Below are 18,412 nucleotides of genomic sequence, written 5' to 3'. Positions count from 1 at the left end.
CCCAGTGAGCTTCATGACCATGCAGAATTCGAACTCAGGTCTCCCAGGTCCTAGTCCAGCACTTAGTCCCCATCATCCCCAGACAACATGACCAGCGCTAAGGGAGAGCACCATGTTAGCTACCAGTGTTGTGTGAGAGATGGCAGACTCAGCACGTGCCCTGCACGTTGAAGCCCCGTGTCCTATCCTGCTTCTCTTATTACTACATTGCACTGCATTGTCTTTGAATTCTACGGGAACACCAAGCTGTAAAACAATTAAATGTGTGGCAATAAAAGAAACCATTAAAATACAGTTTAAAAACCACACAGCATCTAGCACATGGATAGGCAAACTAAAGCCGGGACGCTGGATCTGGACCAATCGCCTTCTAAATCCGGCCTGCGGACGGTCCGGGAATCAGCGCGTTTTTACATGAGTAGATTGTGTCATTTTATTTAAAATGCATCTCTGGGTTATTTGTGGGGCCTGCCTGGTGTTTTTACATGAGTAGAATGTGTCCTTTCATTTAAAATGCATCTCTGGGTTATTTGTGGGATCAGACAGAACTATAGCTGCATACATACCATACATTTAAAGCACATGACTTCCATTAAAGTGTTACACCTCACAGAGCTATAATTCCCAGAACCCTTAACAAACTACAGTTCTCAGGATTTAGAGGGGAGATGCCATGTGCTGTATACGCAGCATTTAGTAAGCTATCTGTTTGACTCACAATCAATATAATGCAAAGTTTTGCACTGTCAGCTCCACATCTCTAGAACACCCTTTTGTTACAATCAAAATACTCCAGAAGCCCTCAAATTCTTGTTTGGCCTAGCTTTTAACGATTTGGATTAAGCAGGTTAGGGTTAAGAGCTGGTTTCCATCAAATATTGTATGTTATAGAGCCGATTTGCCAGTACAGCTATTCCTAGGAAAAATAGCCAGGATGAGAGAGAGAGAGAGAGAGAGAGAGAGAGAGAGAGAGAGAGAGAGAGATTTGGTCTCTTCATGTATGTGAGACCCAATGTTCATTCATAGTCCTGCGTAAGATGGATAGTAGCAGTCTTAAACATTGCCCTCATGCCAGTGCTGAACATGAAAGTAAAAGAGGCTCCCAGGAGTGTGATATTGAAGAAGACAGAGTTCCTTAAAGAAGTTCTTGAAAAAAATGTGTTTAAAATTCTAAGTGTGATGCTTCCTACCTATTGCTACTAGTAGCACAAGAACGGGGGGCCTTCTCTGTAGTGGCCCCCCATCTATGGAATACTCTCCCCAGGGAAGTTCACCTGGAACCTTCATTATACACCCTTAGGTGCCAGGCAAATATGTTCCTTTTTTCATCAGCCTTTGGTTGATCCGACTGAAAGACTATGCCCTTTTAAAATGTGTTTGTCTGGTTTTTTTGTCGAGGGGTTATTGGGTTGTTGTTTTCATATTGATTATATATATGGTGGTTTTTATGTTGATTTTGCTCTGTGAACCACCCTGAGACCTCCCGAGTATAGGGCAGTATATAAGTGCAATAAAAAAATTAAAAAATAGTACTACTACAAACACCGGCTCCCTCGGCCTGAAAACAAGATGAGCACCCCACCCCATAGTTGCCTTTGACTGGACTTAACTGTCCAGGGGTCCTTTACCTTTTATCTTACTTTTTGCTACTGCCAACTTCTTCAGTGAAAGAGAAGGTGAGATGTAGAGGAGGATTCTGAGAAATAATTTTTGGATGATGTATTTGGGGCACATGCAATATTAAGGCTGCAATCCCAACCCCATTTACCTGGGAGCAAGCCTCACTACATTCCATGTGAATAACATCTGAGTAGGCATGGTTAGAGCTGCAGTGAATTTTCCAAATGGCAGTGTGTTTTTGTTGTTAATTGTTTATTAAGGTCAGTTTTTTACATCATGCACAAATGCCAAGCAGTTTCCTTTCATTTGTGGAATACAGTGGTGCCCCGCAAGACGAACGCCTCGCAAGACGAAAAACCCGCTAGACGAAAGGGTTTTCCGTTTTGGAGGTGCTTCGCAAGACGAATTTCCCTATGGGCTTGCTTCGCAAGACGAAAATGTCTTGCGAGTTTTTCTGACTTTTTTCCCCTCCCCCCCCCCTTTTTCTAAGCCACTAAGCCGCTAATAGCGCTAATCCGCTAAGCCACTAATGGGCTTGCTTCGCAAGACGAAAAAACCGCTAGACGAAGAGACTCGCGGAACGGATTCTTTTCGTCTTGTGAGGCACCACTGTATGTCATTTAGTGAATACCATTTAATTCCTTCAGACTTGTGGCTTTGCTATTGGATTTGTCAGTTACTACTGCAAGCTACTGTGGCTGCTCTTTGTGTACTCTAAGACCCTCTGTATTCAGTACATACACATTAGAGGCTTAAAATACAGCGAGGTCTCTTTCAAGCTGCATTTTTATGTACACATCCAAGATGGAGTGAAGATGTCTTCACCCAACATGCATTGTCTGTTTGGTTTCCCTGTCTTTGCCACACACACACACACACACACACACACACACACACAAACATTCCCACGCTGGAACTCCTATTCATGAAACTGCCTTCTGCACATAGATGCTCACCTGTGCATACACAACAGCTGTTTCAGATGAACAGACCTGACTTAAGTACAATGTGAACAAGGAGTAAGTGACAATGTGTACAAAACTAGGACTGCAAAAATAGGAAATTGATTGATTGATTTTTGCATTGGGGAAGTTAAACCCCTTCTTGAATACCTCCTATTTAAACGAATGAAATGTTTAGTTTTGCCCAAGTGTGGCCTTATGTTGTCCATATACACTTCTGAGAACAATGGTTTCCATGGATCATTCTGTGTTTCCAGATCTTAGACAACAAAGACCACACACACACACACACACCCCCTGATGGAGTCTTGTTCTGATGTTTATACAGTGGTGCCTCGCAAGACGAAATTAATCCGTTCCGTGAGGCTCTTCATATAGCGTTTTTTTCGTCTTGCAAAGCAAGCCCATTGATAGCTTAGCGGATTAGCGCTATTAGCGGTTTAGCGGCTTTTAGCGGATCAGCTGATAAGTGAACATACTACCATATGCGGTGGTCCTGTCTAGAGATACAAAGATTTTGGAACATGATTTATGAAGAGATAAAGAGATTGATAAAAACTACATTTAACAAGAAACCGGAAGAATTTTTACTAGGAATGGTTTCAGATAATATTCCCAATAACAAAACTAGACCATTTATGTATGCAACGTCAGCAGCAAGGGTTATAGTGGCAAAACACTGGAAAGACAAAAATACACCCACTAAAGAGGAATGGGTAGTCAAATTGTGTGAGTACTTGGAGCTCGCAAAGCTGACAGATGCAATAAGAGATAAACCTAAAAAATTGGTGAAAGAAGAATGGGAATGTTTAAATAATTATTTAGGGGACAAGGGCTCAGCAAGAAAGATCTGGCTATGTTTAGAATGATACCGCAGAGAGAAATGTTCCCAGATACCAAGATGAGGGATTCCTTTGGAATGCGGATAGAGTTAATTGATAAGAATAATGATCTGTTGTGAGCTTGACGAAAGTGTACAATAGATGAGCTTTCCTGCTTTGGCTCATCTTCCTTTTTCTTTTTCTTTTCTCTATTCTTTTTCTTTTTCTTTTCTCTATTCTTTTATCTTTCCCATAGTTGCTTATGTTCTGTGTCATGTACTTCGATATTTTTTGTAGTTTTTGTAGGTTTTTTCCCCCCATTACTATTAAGGAATTTTCCTTTGTAACTTTGGTTGTCTATATTTATATGTACCTGTTTAAAGCAAAATAAAAGTTATTTTTTTAAAAAAAAAACAGGGCCCAGTGAGGAAGGAGAGGCTACTGGGGGTGCTGCAAGAGCTTAGAAGCAGGAGAATGGCGACATTTGGCCCACGAGGTTATCTGGAGCAAGCTAGATTTCACAGCCCTGTTTAGGGAAGATTTTAATGTCTGATGTTATATTGTATTTTTATTATTTAGTTGGAAGCCGCCCAGAGCGGCTGGGGAAACTCAGCCAGATGGGCGGGGTATAAGTAATAAATTATTATTGTTGTTATCCTTGGAACTGAACTACGTAGCCATTAAAGGGCTCTAGTTTCATATACTAGTTTAACTTGGCCATAGCAGCCAATGCAAGGAGGGGGAGATGAGAGTCAGTTGATATCACCCTCCTCCAACCTGTGGCTTTCCAAATGTTTTCACCCCCAGCTGATCTACATAAACCAACAGACTTCATCAACACTACGGTGGTACCTTGGGTTAAGAACTTAATTCGTTCCGGAGGTCCATTCTTAACCTGAAACTGTTCTTAACCTAAGGTACCACTTTAGTTAATGGGGTCTCCCGTGCAATTTCTGTTCTTATCCTGAAGCAAAGTTCTTAACCCGAGGTACTATTTCTGGGTTAGCAGAGTCTGTAACCTGAAGCGTCTGTAACCCAAGGTACCACTGTACTTTAATGATTGCAATCCAAGTGGCGAATTCATAAGAAGGATGCTATTTTATTCAGGTAAAAAAGTGTAATAAATCTCATACAGCATTCTCTAACTACAATCAAATGTCCTGAATAAATTTGTCGCACACCCGTTATGCCCCCTTAGTCCCTTCTGCAGGGCTGCTCATTGGGCTACAGGCTTGGGCTTCGGCATTTCTTCTGAAGGAGGCGTTTTGGCACTGCAGATGCATGACCGGAAGCTGAAAAAAGCACGTGTGAATAAACGCGTGACTTTGTGCAGCAACAGGGCGCTGTTACCACGATTACCGCTGGGGGGAGCCAGCACGCAGGGCAGGAGACGGATCTGTGTTGCTGGAGCTGTGGGTGGCAGCTGGCAATGTGGTACCAGGGAGGGTCAGAGCCCTCAAACAGGTGGCTCGTTCATCCTACCTCTTCTCCCCAATTGTGCTCAGTCTCTGTTTCCCGGTGCCAGCGCAGCTTGGCTCTGCTCAGTTGGTTTTGTCACCCATCTGGAGTCGTCCCCAACAAACGTCTCCTCCTGGAGCGACAGGGGGCTTCACAGGGGCTTCTTCTTCAAGCCCAAGACTGAGATGAAAAGCAGTATTTCCACAGCGGCAGGCAAGGCGCTGTCAGGGGGTGAAGACAGACAGAGAGAGGGGAGGGGGTCAGTGCTAAGGAGAACGGCTTCCCCCTTCCTGGGGGGAGAAAAACAACGGCTGGGGAACAAACATGTGAAACACACACACACATATGAAAACATAGGAAGGTTCCTAACATGTTAGGAATCATGTTAGGAATCAAGGAGTCAAGCCAGAAGTTGCAAAAAGACAGGTTGCACTCGCCACGAAGAATCGTATTTGAAAATGCTTGTTTTTGAGGCTTTTTTTCATTTTCATTGCTGATACGCTTTTTCTTTTTTAATATTCTGATTATTTGATGTGTGTATATGTAAAATCAAAATAAATAAAAAATTTAAAAAGGAAGAAAGAAAAGAAAACATAGGAAGGGCCTACTGCCCATCTAGTCCAGAATCCCGTTCTCAAGGTGGCCAACTAAATGCCTGTGGGAAGCTCACAACACACACAACGTAACAGGCTGTTTTTGATTATGTATGTAACTTCTATTTCAAACACAATTCTACATATAATATCTCACAATGTGTAATTCCATAGACCAACACATCATGCAAACAGAACATATCCTGAAAAATTAAAGTCCAATGGATGGTCAGGAGATAAAGTCCACTCAGTTCCTAAATTAGATATCCTAAATTAGGTGACATACCTTCAAGTTTTCCATCTGATATGATATCTACAAACAAGGAACGTTAGAATCCTCAAGGCAGCGACACGTGGAACACCATATAAGATAAGCATACCATATTGTGGTCATTGCCAATATGCCAATTTAGGAACTGAATGGACTTTATCTCCTGACCAGCCTGTTACGTTGTGTGTGTTGTTACTAGGATTGTATTAACATAACCTAAGGTTTAGCAGTGTTTTGCATGTGGGAAGCCCACAAGCAGCATCGCAAGATGTTTAATGTTGTCACTTTTTAATTATTAATATTCTGGTGGGAAACCCAGCCAGATGGGCGAGGTATAAATAATAATAAATTATTATTATTGTTATTGTTATCATTTTTTCATCTCCGCCAAGCTAAGCAGTTGGCTCCTTACCTCTCTCGCCCTGACCTCGCCACTGTGATCCACGCGACGGTCACCTCCAGACTGGATTATTGTAACTCGCTCTACGTGGGGCTGCCCTTGAGACTGACCCAGAGACTCCAGCGGGTGCAGAATGCCGCAGCGAGACTCCTTATGGGGTCTTCGCTTAGAGATCACATTCATCCGGTGCTATACCAGCTGCACTGGCTCCCGGTGGAGTACAGGATCAGGTTTAAGGTGCTGGTTTTAACCTTCAAAGCCCTATACGGCCTAGGACCCTCGTACCTACGGGACCACCTCTCCTGGTATGCCCCACAGAGGAACTTACGGTCTTCAAATAAAAACACCTTGAAGGTCCCAGGCCACAGAGAGGTTAGGCTGGCCTCAACTAGAGCCAGGGCTTTTTCGGCTGCGGCTCCAACCTGGTGGAACGCTCTGTCACAAGAGACAAGGGCCCTGCAGGACTTGACATATTTCCGCAGGGCCTGCAAGACAGAGCTGTTCCACCTGGCCTTTGGTCAGGGCGCAGCCTGACTCCCTCCTTTGGCAATCTTTACAAAACTTTAGTTTATGGTTGCCATCAATTTTGATTTTAATTAATTTTTATAATGTTTTATAATGTTGTACTGTTTTAGTGTTGTTAGCCGCCCTGAGCCCGGCTTCGGCTGGGGAGGGCGGGATATAAATTTTAAAAAAAAAAATTATTATTATTATTATTATCATTATTATTAGATCCCACTCCCCTCCTGAGGTTTCCAGCAGCTGATATTCAAAAGCATTGCTGCCTCCAGCTGTGGAAACAAGAGCGTAGCCATCCTGGCTATTAGCCATCAATGGCCCTCTCCTCCATGAATTTGTCTCATCCTCTTTTAAAACTGATGGACACCACTGTCTCCTGTGGGAGGGAGTTCCACAGTTTAACTCTGCCCTGCATGAAGGACTTTATTATGTCTGCCCTGAATCTTCCAACAGTCAGCTTCGTTGGATGTCCAAGACTTTTAGGGTTATGAGGGAGAAGAGCTTTTTCTCCATCCTCTCTCTCCATATACTGTATTTTTCTGTGTATTAGACGAGGGTTTTTGACTCAAAAATCATGTCAAACAACTGGGGTTGTCCTATATACGGATAGTAGTGTGGGGAAGCTGCGTGCGGCCCGCGCTCTAGGGAGCTTCCTGCCCGCAGTGGCGTGGGGGGAGCGGCTGCCCACTTTGCCAACCCCCAGCAATGGCCCTGCTGGGGTGATGGCGCGCAGGCAATTCCCCCTAAAAAAGAAAGCTCAACAACTTTGGGCCATCTCCCCTCATTTTCTTTAAATTTAGTCCCCCCAAATAGGGAGCGTCTTATACATGGGGGCATCTTATACACGGGAAAAAGTACAGTGGTACCTCGGGTTAAGTACTTAATTCGTTCTGGAGGTCGGTACTTAACCTGAAACTGTTCTTAACCTGAAGCACCACTTTAGCTAATGGGGCTCCTGCCGCTGCTGCGCCGCTGGAGCACAATTTCTGTTCTCATCCTGAAGCAAAGTTCTTAACCCGAGGTACTATTTCTGGGTTAGCGGAGTCTGTAACCTGAAGCGTCTGTAACCTGAAGGGTATGTGACCCAAGGTATCACTGTATCCACACATATACAGAACTAAGAATCTACCTGCAGAAGCCCATGATGTACCAGTAAGTGACCGTCTCCCAGCGCTCAAAGACGAAAAAGGAGAGGCAGATGGAGGCACTGCAGTGGGCAGCCAAAGCTAGTGGGGAGCAGTCAGGGAAACTGGCGTTGTAAAGTGAGGCCTGCAGTAGCAGGCAGCTCCACATGAACTGAGCTTCTTGCGCTGGCACAGAAAGGTGCTAGACATTTTGAGCCTGGGAGTGAACTGGGAGAGAGAAGAAACCATCTCGACACCAAGGATGAGAGATCAGCCATTCCCCCTCTGAGCATTTGCTGGATCAAATGTGATTTAGGTGACAGGGACCCACTCCCCAATAGTCACGAGCCAGGGCAATCCAAGATACCAAAGGCATTTACAATAGTAAAGGTAAAGGGACCCCTGACCATTAGGTCCAGTCATGGCCGACTCTGGGGTTGCGGCACTCATCTCGCTTTATTGGCTGAGGGAGCCGGCGTACAGCTTCCGGGTCGTGTGGCCAGCATGACTAAGCCAGAGCAGCGCACAGAAACGCCATTTACCTTCCCACTGAAGTGGTACCTATTTATCTACTTGCACTTTGACGTGCTTTCGAACTGCTAGGTTGGCAGGAGCAGGGACCGAGCAACAGGAGCTCACCCCGTCGTGGGGATTCGAACCGCCGACCTACTGATCAGCAAGTCCGATGCTTATTAGTAAATCTGAGGGCTCATTTGGGGGACAGATCAGGCCAGATGTAATTCGGTTGTGAGGAACCTTTGACCACCGGGTGTTGCTGAACTACAACTCCTGAGCAAGCATGGTCCACGACCAAGGATGATGGGAGCTGTAGTTCAGCAATATCTGGAGGGCCACCAGCTGGTGTATTTTAATGAATAAAATAGCAGTGGGTGCCCCTTCTAGCAGCAGGGACGTCAATCCTACGGAAGCCACAAACATCCCAAGACACCCTTCTCCACTTTGAACCCAGCTACTTTCTCTGGAGTAGAAATGCCGGCCATTCCTGCCAATGCAGTCCCAGTTTTTGCATTTCTTCTGCTACGCATTTCTTCCACCTTCTCTGCATCAAGCAGTTGGTCCCTTACCTTTCCCGCCCCGACCTGGCCACAGTGATCCATGCAACGGTCACCTCCAGGCTCGACTACTGTAATTCACTCTACGCGGGGCTGCCCTTGAAGCTGTCCCAGAAACTCCAGCAGGTGCAGAATGCTGCAGCGAGGCTCCTCACGGGGTCCCTGCCATGGGAGAATATTCACCTAGTGCTTTTCAAGCTGCACTGGCTCCCGGTGGAGTACAGGGTCAGATTTAAGGTGCTGCTTTTGACCTTTAAAGCCCCTCACGGCCTAGGACCCTTGTACCTACCAGACCGCCTCTCCCGGTATGCCCCACGGAGAGCCTCAAGGTCCATAAATAGCAACACCCTAGAGGTCCCGGACCCTAAGGACGTCAGATTAGCCTCAACCAGAGCCAGGGTCTTTTCAGCACCAGTGGAACGCTCTGCCTTATGAGACCACGGCCCTGTGGGATCTGATTTCTTTCTGCAGGGCCTGTAAGACAGAGTTGTTCCGCCTGGCCTTTGGCTTGGAGCCAATTTGATTCCCTCCCCCACTTTCTTTTTTCTTTTCCTTTCTCCTCCTGCGATGAGGCTGCATTTTAATATTTTAAGGTTTCAATATTTTAATTGTATTTTAATCTTGTTTTTAAGTTGTAATCATTCAATTTGTTTTTATTATTGCTTGTTAGCCACCCAGAGCCCGGCCTTGGCTGGGGAGGGCGGGGTATAAATAAAAATTATTATTATTATTATTATTATTATTATTATTATTATTATTACTCCCGCTGCCTCGGCGACGGGCAGCAAGGGAAGGAAGCCCCTTGCCTCGCAAAGCTCTGCCACCAGAGGCAGCCACCGTCTCGACTGACCTGCAGAAAGCAAAGATCCACCAGTACAGGCCGCTGTCCCACTGTTCAAAGAGGAAGAAGAGCAACGTGACGGAGGCAGAGGCATGGGCGCCTGTGGCTGGAGCGGAAAGGAGACTCAGTCAGGGAGCAACAATGCATGAAGGGCAGGAACCCCTCGAGTCCTCCTGGGGCAGCTGTGCAGCATCGGGGCTGGCCTACAGAGGGGACGGCAACAACCCAGAACGTCCGCGTTCCCACACGGGAACTGCCTACCAGCCTTCCTCAGCCTTGCGTCCCCCGATGTCGTAGGACTACAACTCCCATCATCCACTGCTAGCTTAGTCAGTGGGTCAGGGATGATGGGCATTGTAGTCCTACGACATCGGGGGACGCAAGGCTGAAGAACGCTGTCTGATGGACTGAGACGTAAGTGCTTTGGCAAAGCGTCCAGGAGCGGGCATCCAATGGGCCTCAGCGCCTTCTGATGCCCATCTGCACGTGCACGAGATAACATGGGCATCTTCTTTTAGCTCTCAGGTTTGGCTCCCTCACTTTGCAGGTCTGATGAGTCCAAGTTGCCCTCTCTGTGGCTTCCCTCTGCCACCCACGTAACCTACGTCCAGTCTGTCCCCTTTTCAAAGGATACAGAGGAGGCTCTGCACATTGTTGAACATGGACACTCCAGAGAGAAAGCCGGCCAACTCCACCGCAAAAAGCCCGAGCGTCACCGACAGGGCAACCACCATCCTGAAGGGAGGAAAGCCACAGGGAGGGTTAGGTCGTGTGTCTATAGAAAACCTGAAATTCTTTCCTGAGCCCAATTACAGTGGTACCTCTGGTTGCGGTACCTCTGGTTGTGGAGGCCCGTTCGCAACATGAAAAGAGCGCAACCTGCAGCGGCGCGTCTGCGCACACGCGGGTTGCGATTCGCCGCTTCTGCACATGCACGTGACGTCATTTTGCGCATCTGCACATGCACGAGCGGCGAAACCCGGAAGTAACCCTTTCCGGTACTTCCAGGTCGCAGCGGGACGTAACCTGAAAGAACATAACATGAAGCAAACGTAACATGAGGTATGCCTGTATAGTAATCGGTCTCTCTCTCCCCACCCAGCTCCCCAATCCTCCCTCTCTCCCACACACACACACACACACACACACAATATTTGTTGTTGGCATCCATCTGTCTCAGGAGACAATGGAGGACTGCACCTTTGGCGGTGAAATCAGACTACTGGAAGGTTACAGCGCCTGTTGTGTCTGTAGAGACCAATGCAGGAGAGACATGTTTTGTTGCAGGTGGGGCAGATGAAGGCATCTAATTGTGCCGATGTAGATGCATCACAGTGTTATTCCTCTCTGCCCTCCTCCCAACAGTCATTCCTCCACACACAGAGAGAAAAGGCAAGCCACAAGGCCAGGGGTGGGGAACCGGAGGCCTCTGGCTGTTGCTTGGACGACAGCTTCTATCAGTCCCAGCCAGCACGGGCAATGGTCATGGATGATTTAGAACTTGTTAAGTAGAAAGCAGGCAATAAAAGAGGGGTAGGGTAGAGGTTTATAAAATTATGGTGTCATGCATTGGCCGGGAATCGAACCCGGGCCTCCCGCGTGGCAGGCGAGAATTCTACCACTGAACCACCAATGCAATACAATCAGGCCTGGAATTTCTTAGCAAATATGCCAAGTACGAAGGACATTAGAGCCCTAGGTAAACGCAAGCTCCTCTTGGTGGCTAATTGTCTGGAATTTCCCACTGCAAAAAAATATAATTGGCCCATCTCGTTGCCTGCCTTTATTTTTAACCCTCCACCACCTTTAAAAAAAGAAGCAGAAGCCTCGAGTGCACATTTAAAGCACCATCAGCCTTGGCAGCAGAGGCAAAAGACTGATCCGTGGCCAACTTTGTCAGTCCTCGGATGAGAAGAGGCAGCCTATAATCAGCTCCAGCAGCAGTCCTGCTCCTTCTCTTCTCACGCCATCCCCCCCACCCCTTCAGGGCTTTAATCTAAACCTGGATTTACGGCTGCTGTCAGCTAGGTGGAGCAGTGGCCACATCTGCTGTGAAGACAGCAAGCTCTCAAGCCTTTTGCGGGACAGAGAGGTGCCATTATCTGGTGCTGTGCTGATTTTCTTGTATGTTTTAAACAGATTTTTAATATGTATATGGTCTGAATTCTATCGGTGTCCTTAATGCTTACTTTTTCTACGTTTTCAGCGGTTCTCGTTTATAATCTGAAAAGGTTAGGGTATAAATAAATACAGCGTCAGCGTCATCCAGCGCTGACGTTTGCTAGATGATGAAAACCATGAGGAGCTGGGAGACATCAGCACTCTCAGCAGCTCCAGAGAGAGAAGGGCAATGGAACAGCAATGTGAGGTTACAACATACAAACACACAGCTTTCACCATTATTATTTGCACACCTTGCAAGCACAGATTCATAAATCCACATTTCAAAAGGAAACCTTTCAGACCATTTACAGATAGGTAGCCGTGTTGGTCTGCCATAGTCAAAACAAAAAAATTCCTTCCAGTAGCACCTTAAAGACCAACTAAGTCAGTTCTTGGTATGAGCTTTCGTGTGCATGCACACGAAAGCTCATACCAAGAACTGACTTAGTTGGTCTTTAAGGTGCTACTGGAAGGAATTTTTTTGCTTTCAGACCATGAATGTTATTAGGTGGCCAAAAGGAACAGGGCAGAGGAAGGCAGGGAACACATATTTTTATGTCTTTATCAGCTTGCTTTTAGGGGCTGTTAATATACATATTTTCCTAATATTTATATCCCACCTTTCTGAAAACAATCAAAGTGCCTTACAAATAAAGCAGCGCAAAGCAACATTCAGATAATCTGAAAACCTAACAACTGGGGCACCCCAATCAGACGGGTGGGGTATAAGTAACAGATTACTATTAATAATATTATTATTAACAAGCTTTAAAAGATGCAGCGGGATCTAAGTCCTTGTTTTAAATACATGTTCTGGAAACGCCTACAAAAATAAATCAGCGTATTTCTCTTGGGAGCCTGTTTCAAGTTATGGCCACTGCAACCAAAAACCTTTTTTAAAGCATAAAAAAACCGATGAGCAGCAGAAGCACCCAGAGAAGGGCTGTAGCAAAGAAAGTTCCAGGCAGAGCACTTACTCTGTGTCTTGGTTCTCAAACTCCTCCTGGGTGCACTGGAGAGGCAGGGAAGCGCGGACATTGTTTTCCTGGATTGCAGAAGACAGAGAAACCACTGTTTGGGCCATGCATTCACCCATCACAAGAACAAGGTAGCAGTAGCCTCATAACCTCTTTACTACTGCACCGGTTCCATTATGCTATATCTATTTTGTATTTATTTACACCTTTCCTCCAAGGAGCTCCAGGTGGTTTTCCCCACCTTATCCTCCCAACAAACCCTGCGAGGTAGGCTGAGAGGCCGTGACTGGCCCAAGGTCACCCAGTGGGCTTCATGGCCGAGTGGGGATTTGAACCCTGGTCCCCCCTCAGATCCTAGTCCAGGGGACAGCAAACTTTTCAGCAGGGGGCCAGTCCACTGTCCCTCAGACCTTGTGGGGGGCTGGACTATATTTTGAACAACAACAACAAAATTGAACGAATTCCTATGCCCCACAAATAAAAACCCAGAGATGCATTTTAAATCAAAGCACACATTCTACCCATATAAAAACACCAGGCAGGCCCCACAAATATCCCAGAAATGCATTTAAATAAAAGCATTGTAAAAACATGCTGATTCCCGGACTGCCCATGGGCCAGATTTAGAAGGCGATTGGGCTGGATCTGGCCCCTGGGCCTTAGTTTGCCTACCCATGCTTTAGTGTCTCTTTCCTTTCCTGCTGCTCCCCAAATTCCTATGAACGAATTCCTATGCCCCACAAATAACCCAGAGATGCATTTTAAATGAAAGGACACATTCTGCTCATGTAAAAACACGCTGATTCCTGGACCGTCCGTGGGACAGATTGAGAAGGCGATTGGGCTGGATCTGGCCCCCGGGCCTTAGTTTCCCTACCCATGTCCTAGTCCAACACTCTAACTACTACACCCACATTGGCTCTCACCCTGTTCCCATCCCGTTCTTCTGTGGCAAGAAATAGAGGTACCCAAAGAAGCAGGAACATTCAGAGGCGTGACAAAATCAAGAGAGGTCAGCAGAATTATTGTGCGGTCCAAACGTTAGGCTGTTCTCTACAACACCCCACATGTGGTGGGAGTGACAACGCCATTCCCTCGCAGTACTTGAAAAAGGTCCAGGTTTCTTGCTTCCCAGAATCCCTTTCTCTCTAGAGCAGCTAGAACTCCCAAAATATTATGTATTATGTGCTTTCATTTAGTATTTTTATGCCATGAACCGCCCTGTGAACGTCAAATGAAGACTAGTACAGTGGTACCTCGGTTTACGAACAGTCCTGTTTACGAACTACAGTGGTACCTGGGGTTAAGAACTTAATTCATTCTCGAGGTCTGTTCTTAACCTGAAACTGTTCTTAACCTGAAGCACCACTTTAGCTAATGGGGCCGCCGCACTGCTATTTCTGTTCTCATCCTGAAGCAAAGATCTTAACCCGAGGTACTATTTCTGGGTTAGCGGAGTCTGTAACCTGAAGCATCTGTAACCCAAGGTACCACTGCATTCGGTTTCAAAACTCCGCAAAACCGGAAGTAGTGTTCCGGTATCTGAACTTTACCTTGGTCTACGAACGGAAGCCGAATGGTCGATGGGCACCAGCGGCGGGAAGCCTCGTTAGGGAAAGCACGCCTTGGTTTAAGAACGGATTTGGTTTAAGAACGGACTTCAGGAACGGATTAAGTTCGTAAACCAAGGTACCACTGTATACAAATTTAATAAATAATAATAAATCATTGGTTCCATCTAGCACGGCCCTCTGAAGGGCACCAGGTTGGAAAAGGCTGCTCTGCAGCAAGGGTTCTCAAAGTATGGCATGGTGCCAACTTGATAAATGCCTAGGGTTGCCAGGGGAAAGAGCAAACTCCTATTTCGCCTCTCCCCGCCACCCCAGTGCACCTCTTAAAGGGTTCAGCACACAAACACTGGGCACCCCACCCTCCTCGCATGCCATCTATGAGGGCCAGCAATACAATCTCTATCCCACCCACCAAGCCTTGAACTAAAATCGCATTCCTGCCCCATCCCTGCGAGGCATCTGCTCTCAGAAGGCCATATTTAACAGCGCCAGGCAAACTGCCCATCTTGGGCAAAGGCTAGAATCGGGGTCTTATTTTTGTTGACGCTGTCAGGGAACTGCCATCGGAGTCAGAGGGAGAGAGAGGGCTCCAGAGGGATTCCGGAGAGCGTCCCGGGATGGGGAGGAGCAGCCCATCCTCTGGGGAAGGAAATCAGCGTAGCACCAGTGGAGAAGGGGGGCAGATGGGGGAATCGGCAAGGCGGTCCCATGACTCCTTGCTGGGGACCAGCGGGGAGAGCACAGGCCCTCCGCTGCCCACACCCTCCTTGCACAGAAGGCTTCCGCGCAGGGAGAGTAGGCGGAGACTAGGCGTCAAAGAGCTTCTTTGCTGGAAGAAGTTCAAGAAACGCCCACTGACGGATTCTGCCAGTGATTGAGACAGCCACAGGCGAGTGTCCGGACAGAAAAGGTTCACTCAGGCCACCCAGCCAGGTGTGGCGACGGTTTACGCACGAGCAACCCCTAGAACCATTACAGACGCTTACTGTATTCTTCGCTCTATAGGACGCACCCAACCATAAGATGCACCTAGTTTTAGAGGGGGAGAACGAGAAAAAAAATATCTCTCCCTCTCAGCGAAACGGCAGGAAAAACGGAGCCCCTTCCATTTCTCCTCCCGCTTCGCTGAAGGGGTGCTGTGCAGAGAGGGAAAGCTGCACAGCGCCTCTCCAGCAAAGCCAGGAGAGCAAGAGGGATCGGGCGGCTATCCCTGAAGCCAGGAGAGCGAGAGGGGTCAGTGCACACTGACCCCTCTTGCTCTCCAGGCTTCAGCGAAAGCAACACTGTGCTCCGGAGGCTTCGTGTTGCTTTCACTGAAGCCATGGAGCCTGCATTCACTCCATAAGGCGCACACACATTTCCCCTTAATTTTGGGAGGGGGAAAAGTGCATCTTACAGAGCGAAAAATACGGTACTTGTGGGAGACAGAAGCTCTTCTTTGGAAAGCATAAGGCCCATCACACCGTTAAGAAAAGAAATAGGAGCACGTTGAGAAGGGGAAGGGATGGAGTTTGGAGGCTGGGAACAGGTTTCTCACCCTGGACCAGAAGATGGTGATGACGATGACCAAATGGGCCGTGAGGGTCAGGAATCGTGAGGGAACCAGTCCGGTGACCAAAGGCATTGTCTCTCCCAGCATCCAAAAGGTGAGAAATCCTGGCAGTGAAAGACAAGAGAGAGGCAGGGACATCAGTAGGAACCTAAGAGCCTGGCTGCTGAATCAAGCCAAAGTGTGTGTGTGTTAGTCTAGCATTCATTTCTGACAGTGGCTAACCAGATTCCTCTAGGAAACTTGCAAGCAAGACCCTGTTCAGAGGCAGAAAGCCTTCATGACTAGTAGCCACTGATAGCTTTACAATCCTCCATGAACTTGTCTAATCCTCTTTCAAAGCCATCCAATATGATGGCCGTCACCGTCTCTTGTGGGAACAGATTCTACCGTTTACGTGCTAGGTGAAGAAAATACGGGTTTAGCGACAGAGAGTGCCGAAATAAATAATAATAAATTTTTATTTATACCCTGCCCTTCCCGGTTCAGAAACCGGGTTCAGGGCAGCTAAGAACAAATTTAAAGCACTTAATTGTAAAAGCAGCATAAAATACAATATAAAAACATGAATAAGAATAAAATTCAAAGTTCAGAAATCAATTTAGGGGAAATCCATCTAATAAGCATTAGATAATCCCCAGGGCTAGCTGGCTGAATTAGTCCTACTTGGGCCAGCGAGGAGGCCAGGGGAGAATTAGCTGTGGGGTCTCAGAGCGGGTAATCTTCATAAAAGGGGAGGGAAAAGAAGGGAAATAAAAGATCAGGCTGGATTCAAATTAAAGGCCAGGTGAAATAGCTCTGTCTTACAGGCCTGGCGGAAGGAGGTTAAATCCTGAAGGGCCTTAGTCTCATGGGACAGAGCATTCCACCAGGTTGGAGCCAGCACTGAAAAGGCCCTGGCCCTGGTGGAGGATAGTCTGACTTCCTTAGGGCCCAGGACCTCTAAACTATGGTTATTCATGGACCTTAAGGTCCTCTGCGGGGCAGACCAGGAGAGGCGGCCCCGTAAATATGAAATCAATTCATTCATTCTTTGACAAAAGAGAGAAAGGTGTCATCCTTTATTTGACCCCATCATGCAGAACAGGGATAGCCAACATGTGCCCTCCAGATATGGGCGGACTCCAACTCCCCTCAGCCCCAGCCGGCATGGCCAAATGGTCAAGGATGCTGGGAGCTGGAGTCCACAAGCATCGGGAGGGAAACGCATTTTCTGCCCACTTGTCCCCGATTTAATAGGTCCATCTGTGAACAAAGCAAATGTTAAGCACTAAAATCGTCCATGAGAGCAACACAAAATTAGATCCACAAACCTCAGTTGCAGCAAATGACAGTAAAATATGGGCTTGCTGCAATACAGCAAACAAAACCAGTTTTCCACCAATCACTATGAAAACATAGGTTGTGTTTTCCCCTAAGATCTGTTCTATGCAGTTTTTATAAAAAAGTGCCTTGCCAAGTACATTCAGGCAGCATCTTTTATTGCACATAAAACTGTATTTTAAAAGCGGCAAAATTTTTTACAGAGACCAGGGCCCTGCAGGATCTGATTTCTTTCCGCATGGCCTGTAAGACAGAGTTGTTCCCCCTGGCCTTTGGCTTAGAATCAGTTTGATTCCCTCCCCCTCTTTCTTTTTTCCTTTCTCCTCCTATGAAGAGACTGCATCCTAATGTTTTAATGTTATATCGCAATCTTTTAAATTGTATTTTAATCAACTTGTTTTTATTATTGGTTGTTAGCCGCCCTGAGCCAGTCTTGGCTGGGGAGGGCGGGGTATAAATATATTATTATTATTATTATTATATTATTAATTAATTAATTAATTAATTAATTACAAGCAATCTAAATGCTTTAAAAAGTTGGGGTGGGAGGGTGAGGGGTCCACCCTGCTTGCACCAGAAAGAGGTCATACGCTTCCCCCCCCATCTCCTTAATTGATTAGACACCAAAAGAGTTGCAAAGAGGGTCGCACGACCCTCGCCCCATGTCAGGTAGGCACAAATGCGCATGCGCCCTTAATCCCGCCTCAAACAATTGATTTGAAAAACGACAGAGCAGTTACAGCCCCCCCCCCTGAATTTCGCCTACAACGACAATGTAAAGCCTCCCCCCCCCCCCGCACCCCCGTCTCCCGCCAACCATTTTGGCCCCAAGCTCGATATACGCGAGCGCTGCATACCGCCCCTCGGGCTTAGGGCCTCACCGTTGCCCCTGACAACCGCTTCGAAGGCTCGAAGCTTCTTTTTTCCCATCGCGAGAGCTTGAGATCACGGGCGAGTCTGAGCCGGCCATTTTGCCTGAGGGCAAAGGCCTGTCGTTTAACCCTTGACTTGCCGTATTGTTGTTCTCACCGGCTTTTCTGAACCCGCTCGGGAAAAAGTCGGTTTCCACCGCCGCGACTACGAATATATGTGATAGATTTAGGGCAGGAGCTTAAAAACCACTCACCTATCCAAAGGGGGAGGGTGA

General features: G+C 46.9%; 1 protein-coding gene across 3 annotated transcripts; it reads right to left on the bottom strand.

Annotated features, from left to right (window-relative positions):
* Positions 1 to 4,482: 4,482 nt before the first annotated feature.
* Positions 4,483 to 18,243, bottom strand: TMEM107 (transmembrane protein 107). Of its 3 annotated transcripts, XM_081835855.1 has the most exons (7): positions 18,147 to 18,243; positions 15,931 to 16,049; positions 12,823 to 12,890; positions 10,317 to 10,417; positions 9,692 to 9,788; positions 7,774 to 7,893; positions 4,483 to 5,082 (listed from the first exon to the last, which is right to left on the bottom strand). In XM_081835855.1, exons 1-7 carry the CDS (start codon positions 18,193 to 18,195, stop codon positions 5,013 to 5,015), a joined length of 624 nt encoding a protein of 207 aa, XP_081691981.1. In that variant the 5' UTR covers positions 18,196 to 18,243; the 3' UTR covers positions 4,483 to 5,012. The 3 variants fall into 3 exon arrangements, with proteins under 3 accessions (XP_081691981.1, XP_081691980.1, XP_081691979.1); XM_081835854.1 differs by lacking the exon at positions 9,692 to 9,788 and having other exon boundaries at positions 7,774 to 7,870; positions 18,147 to 18,229; XM_081835853.1 differs by lacking the exon at positions 7,774 to 7,893 and having other exon boundaries at positions 18,147 to 18,228.
* Between the last annotated feature and the right edge of the window lie 169 nt (positions 18,244 to 18,412).

Source organism: Podarcis erhardii (genome assembly GCF_964252035.2).
Source record: "Podarcis erhardii genome assembly, chromosome: 13".
Classification (NCBI taxonomy): Eukaryota; Metazoa; Chordata; class Lepidosauria; order Squamata; family Lacertidae; genus Podarcis; species Podarcis erhardii.
The sequence above is the reverse complement of the archived record's forward strand: the minus strand, read 5'-3'. Positions and strand labels throughout refer to the sequence as shown.

What these genes read in the sequence shown, in the direction of transcription:
- TMEM107 (XM_081835855.1), bottom strand. Translation starts at nt 18,195, where the DNA reads ATGGGAAAAAAGAAGCTTCGAGCCTTCGAAGCGGTTGTCAGGGGCAAC. An exon ending in TTTGAGAACCAAGACACAGA is followed by an intron (nt 10,418 to 12,822) that starts GTAAGTGCTCTG and finishes TCCTCCCTTCAG; the next exon opens with GATGGTGGTTGCCCTGTCGG. An exon ending in TACATCATGGGCTTCTGCAG is followed by an intron (nt 5,083 to 7,773) that starts GTAGATTCTTAG and finishes ACCCCCTGACAG; the next exon opens with CGCCTTGCCTGCCGCTGTGG.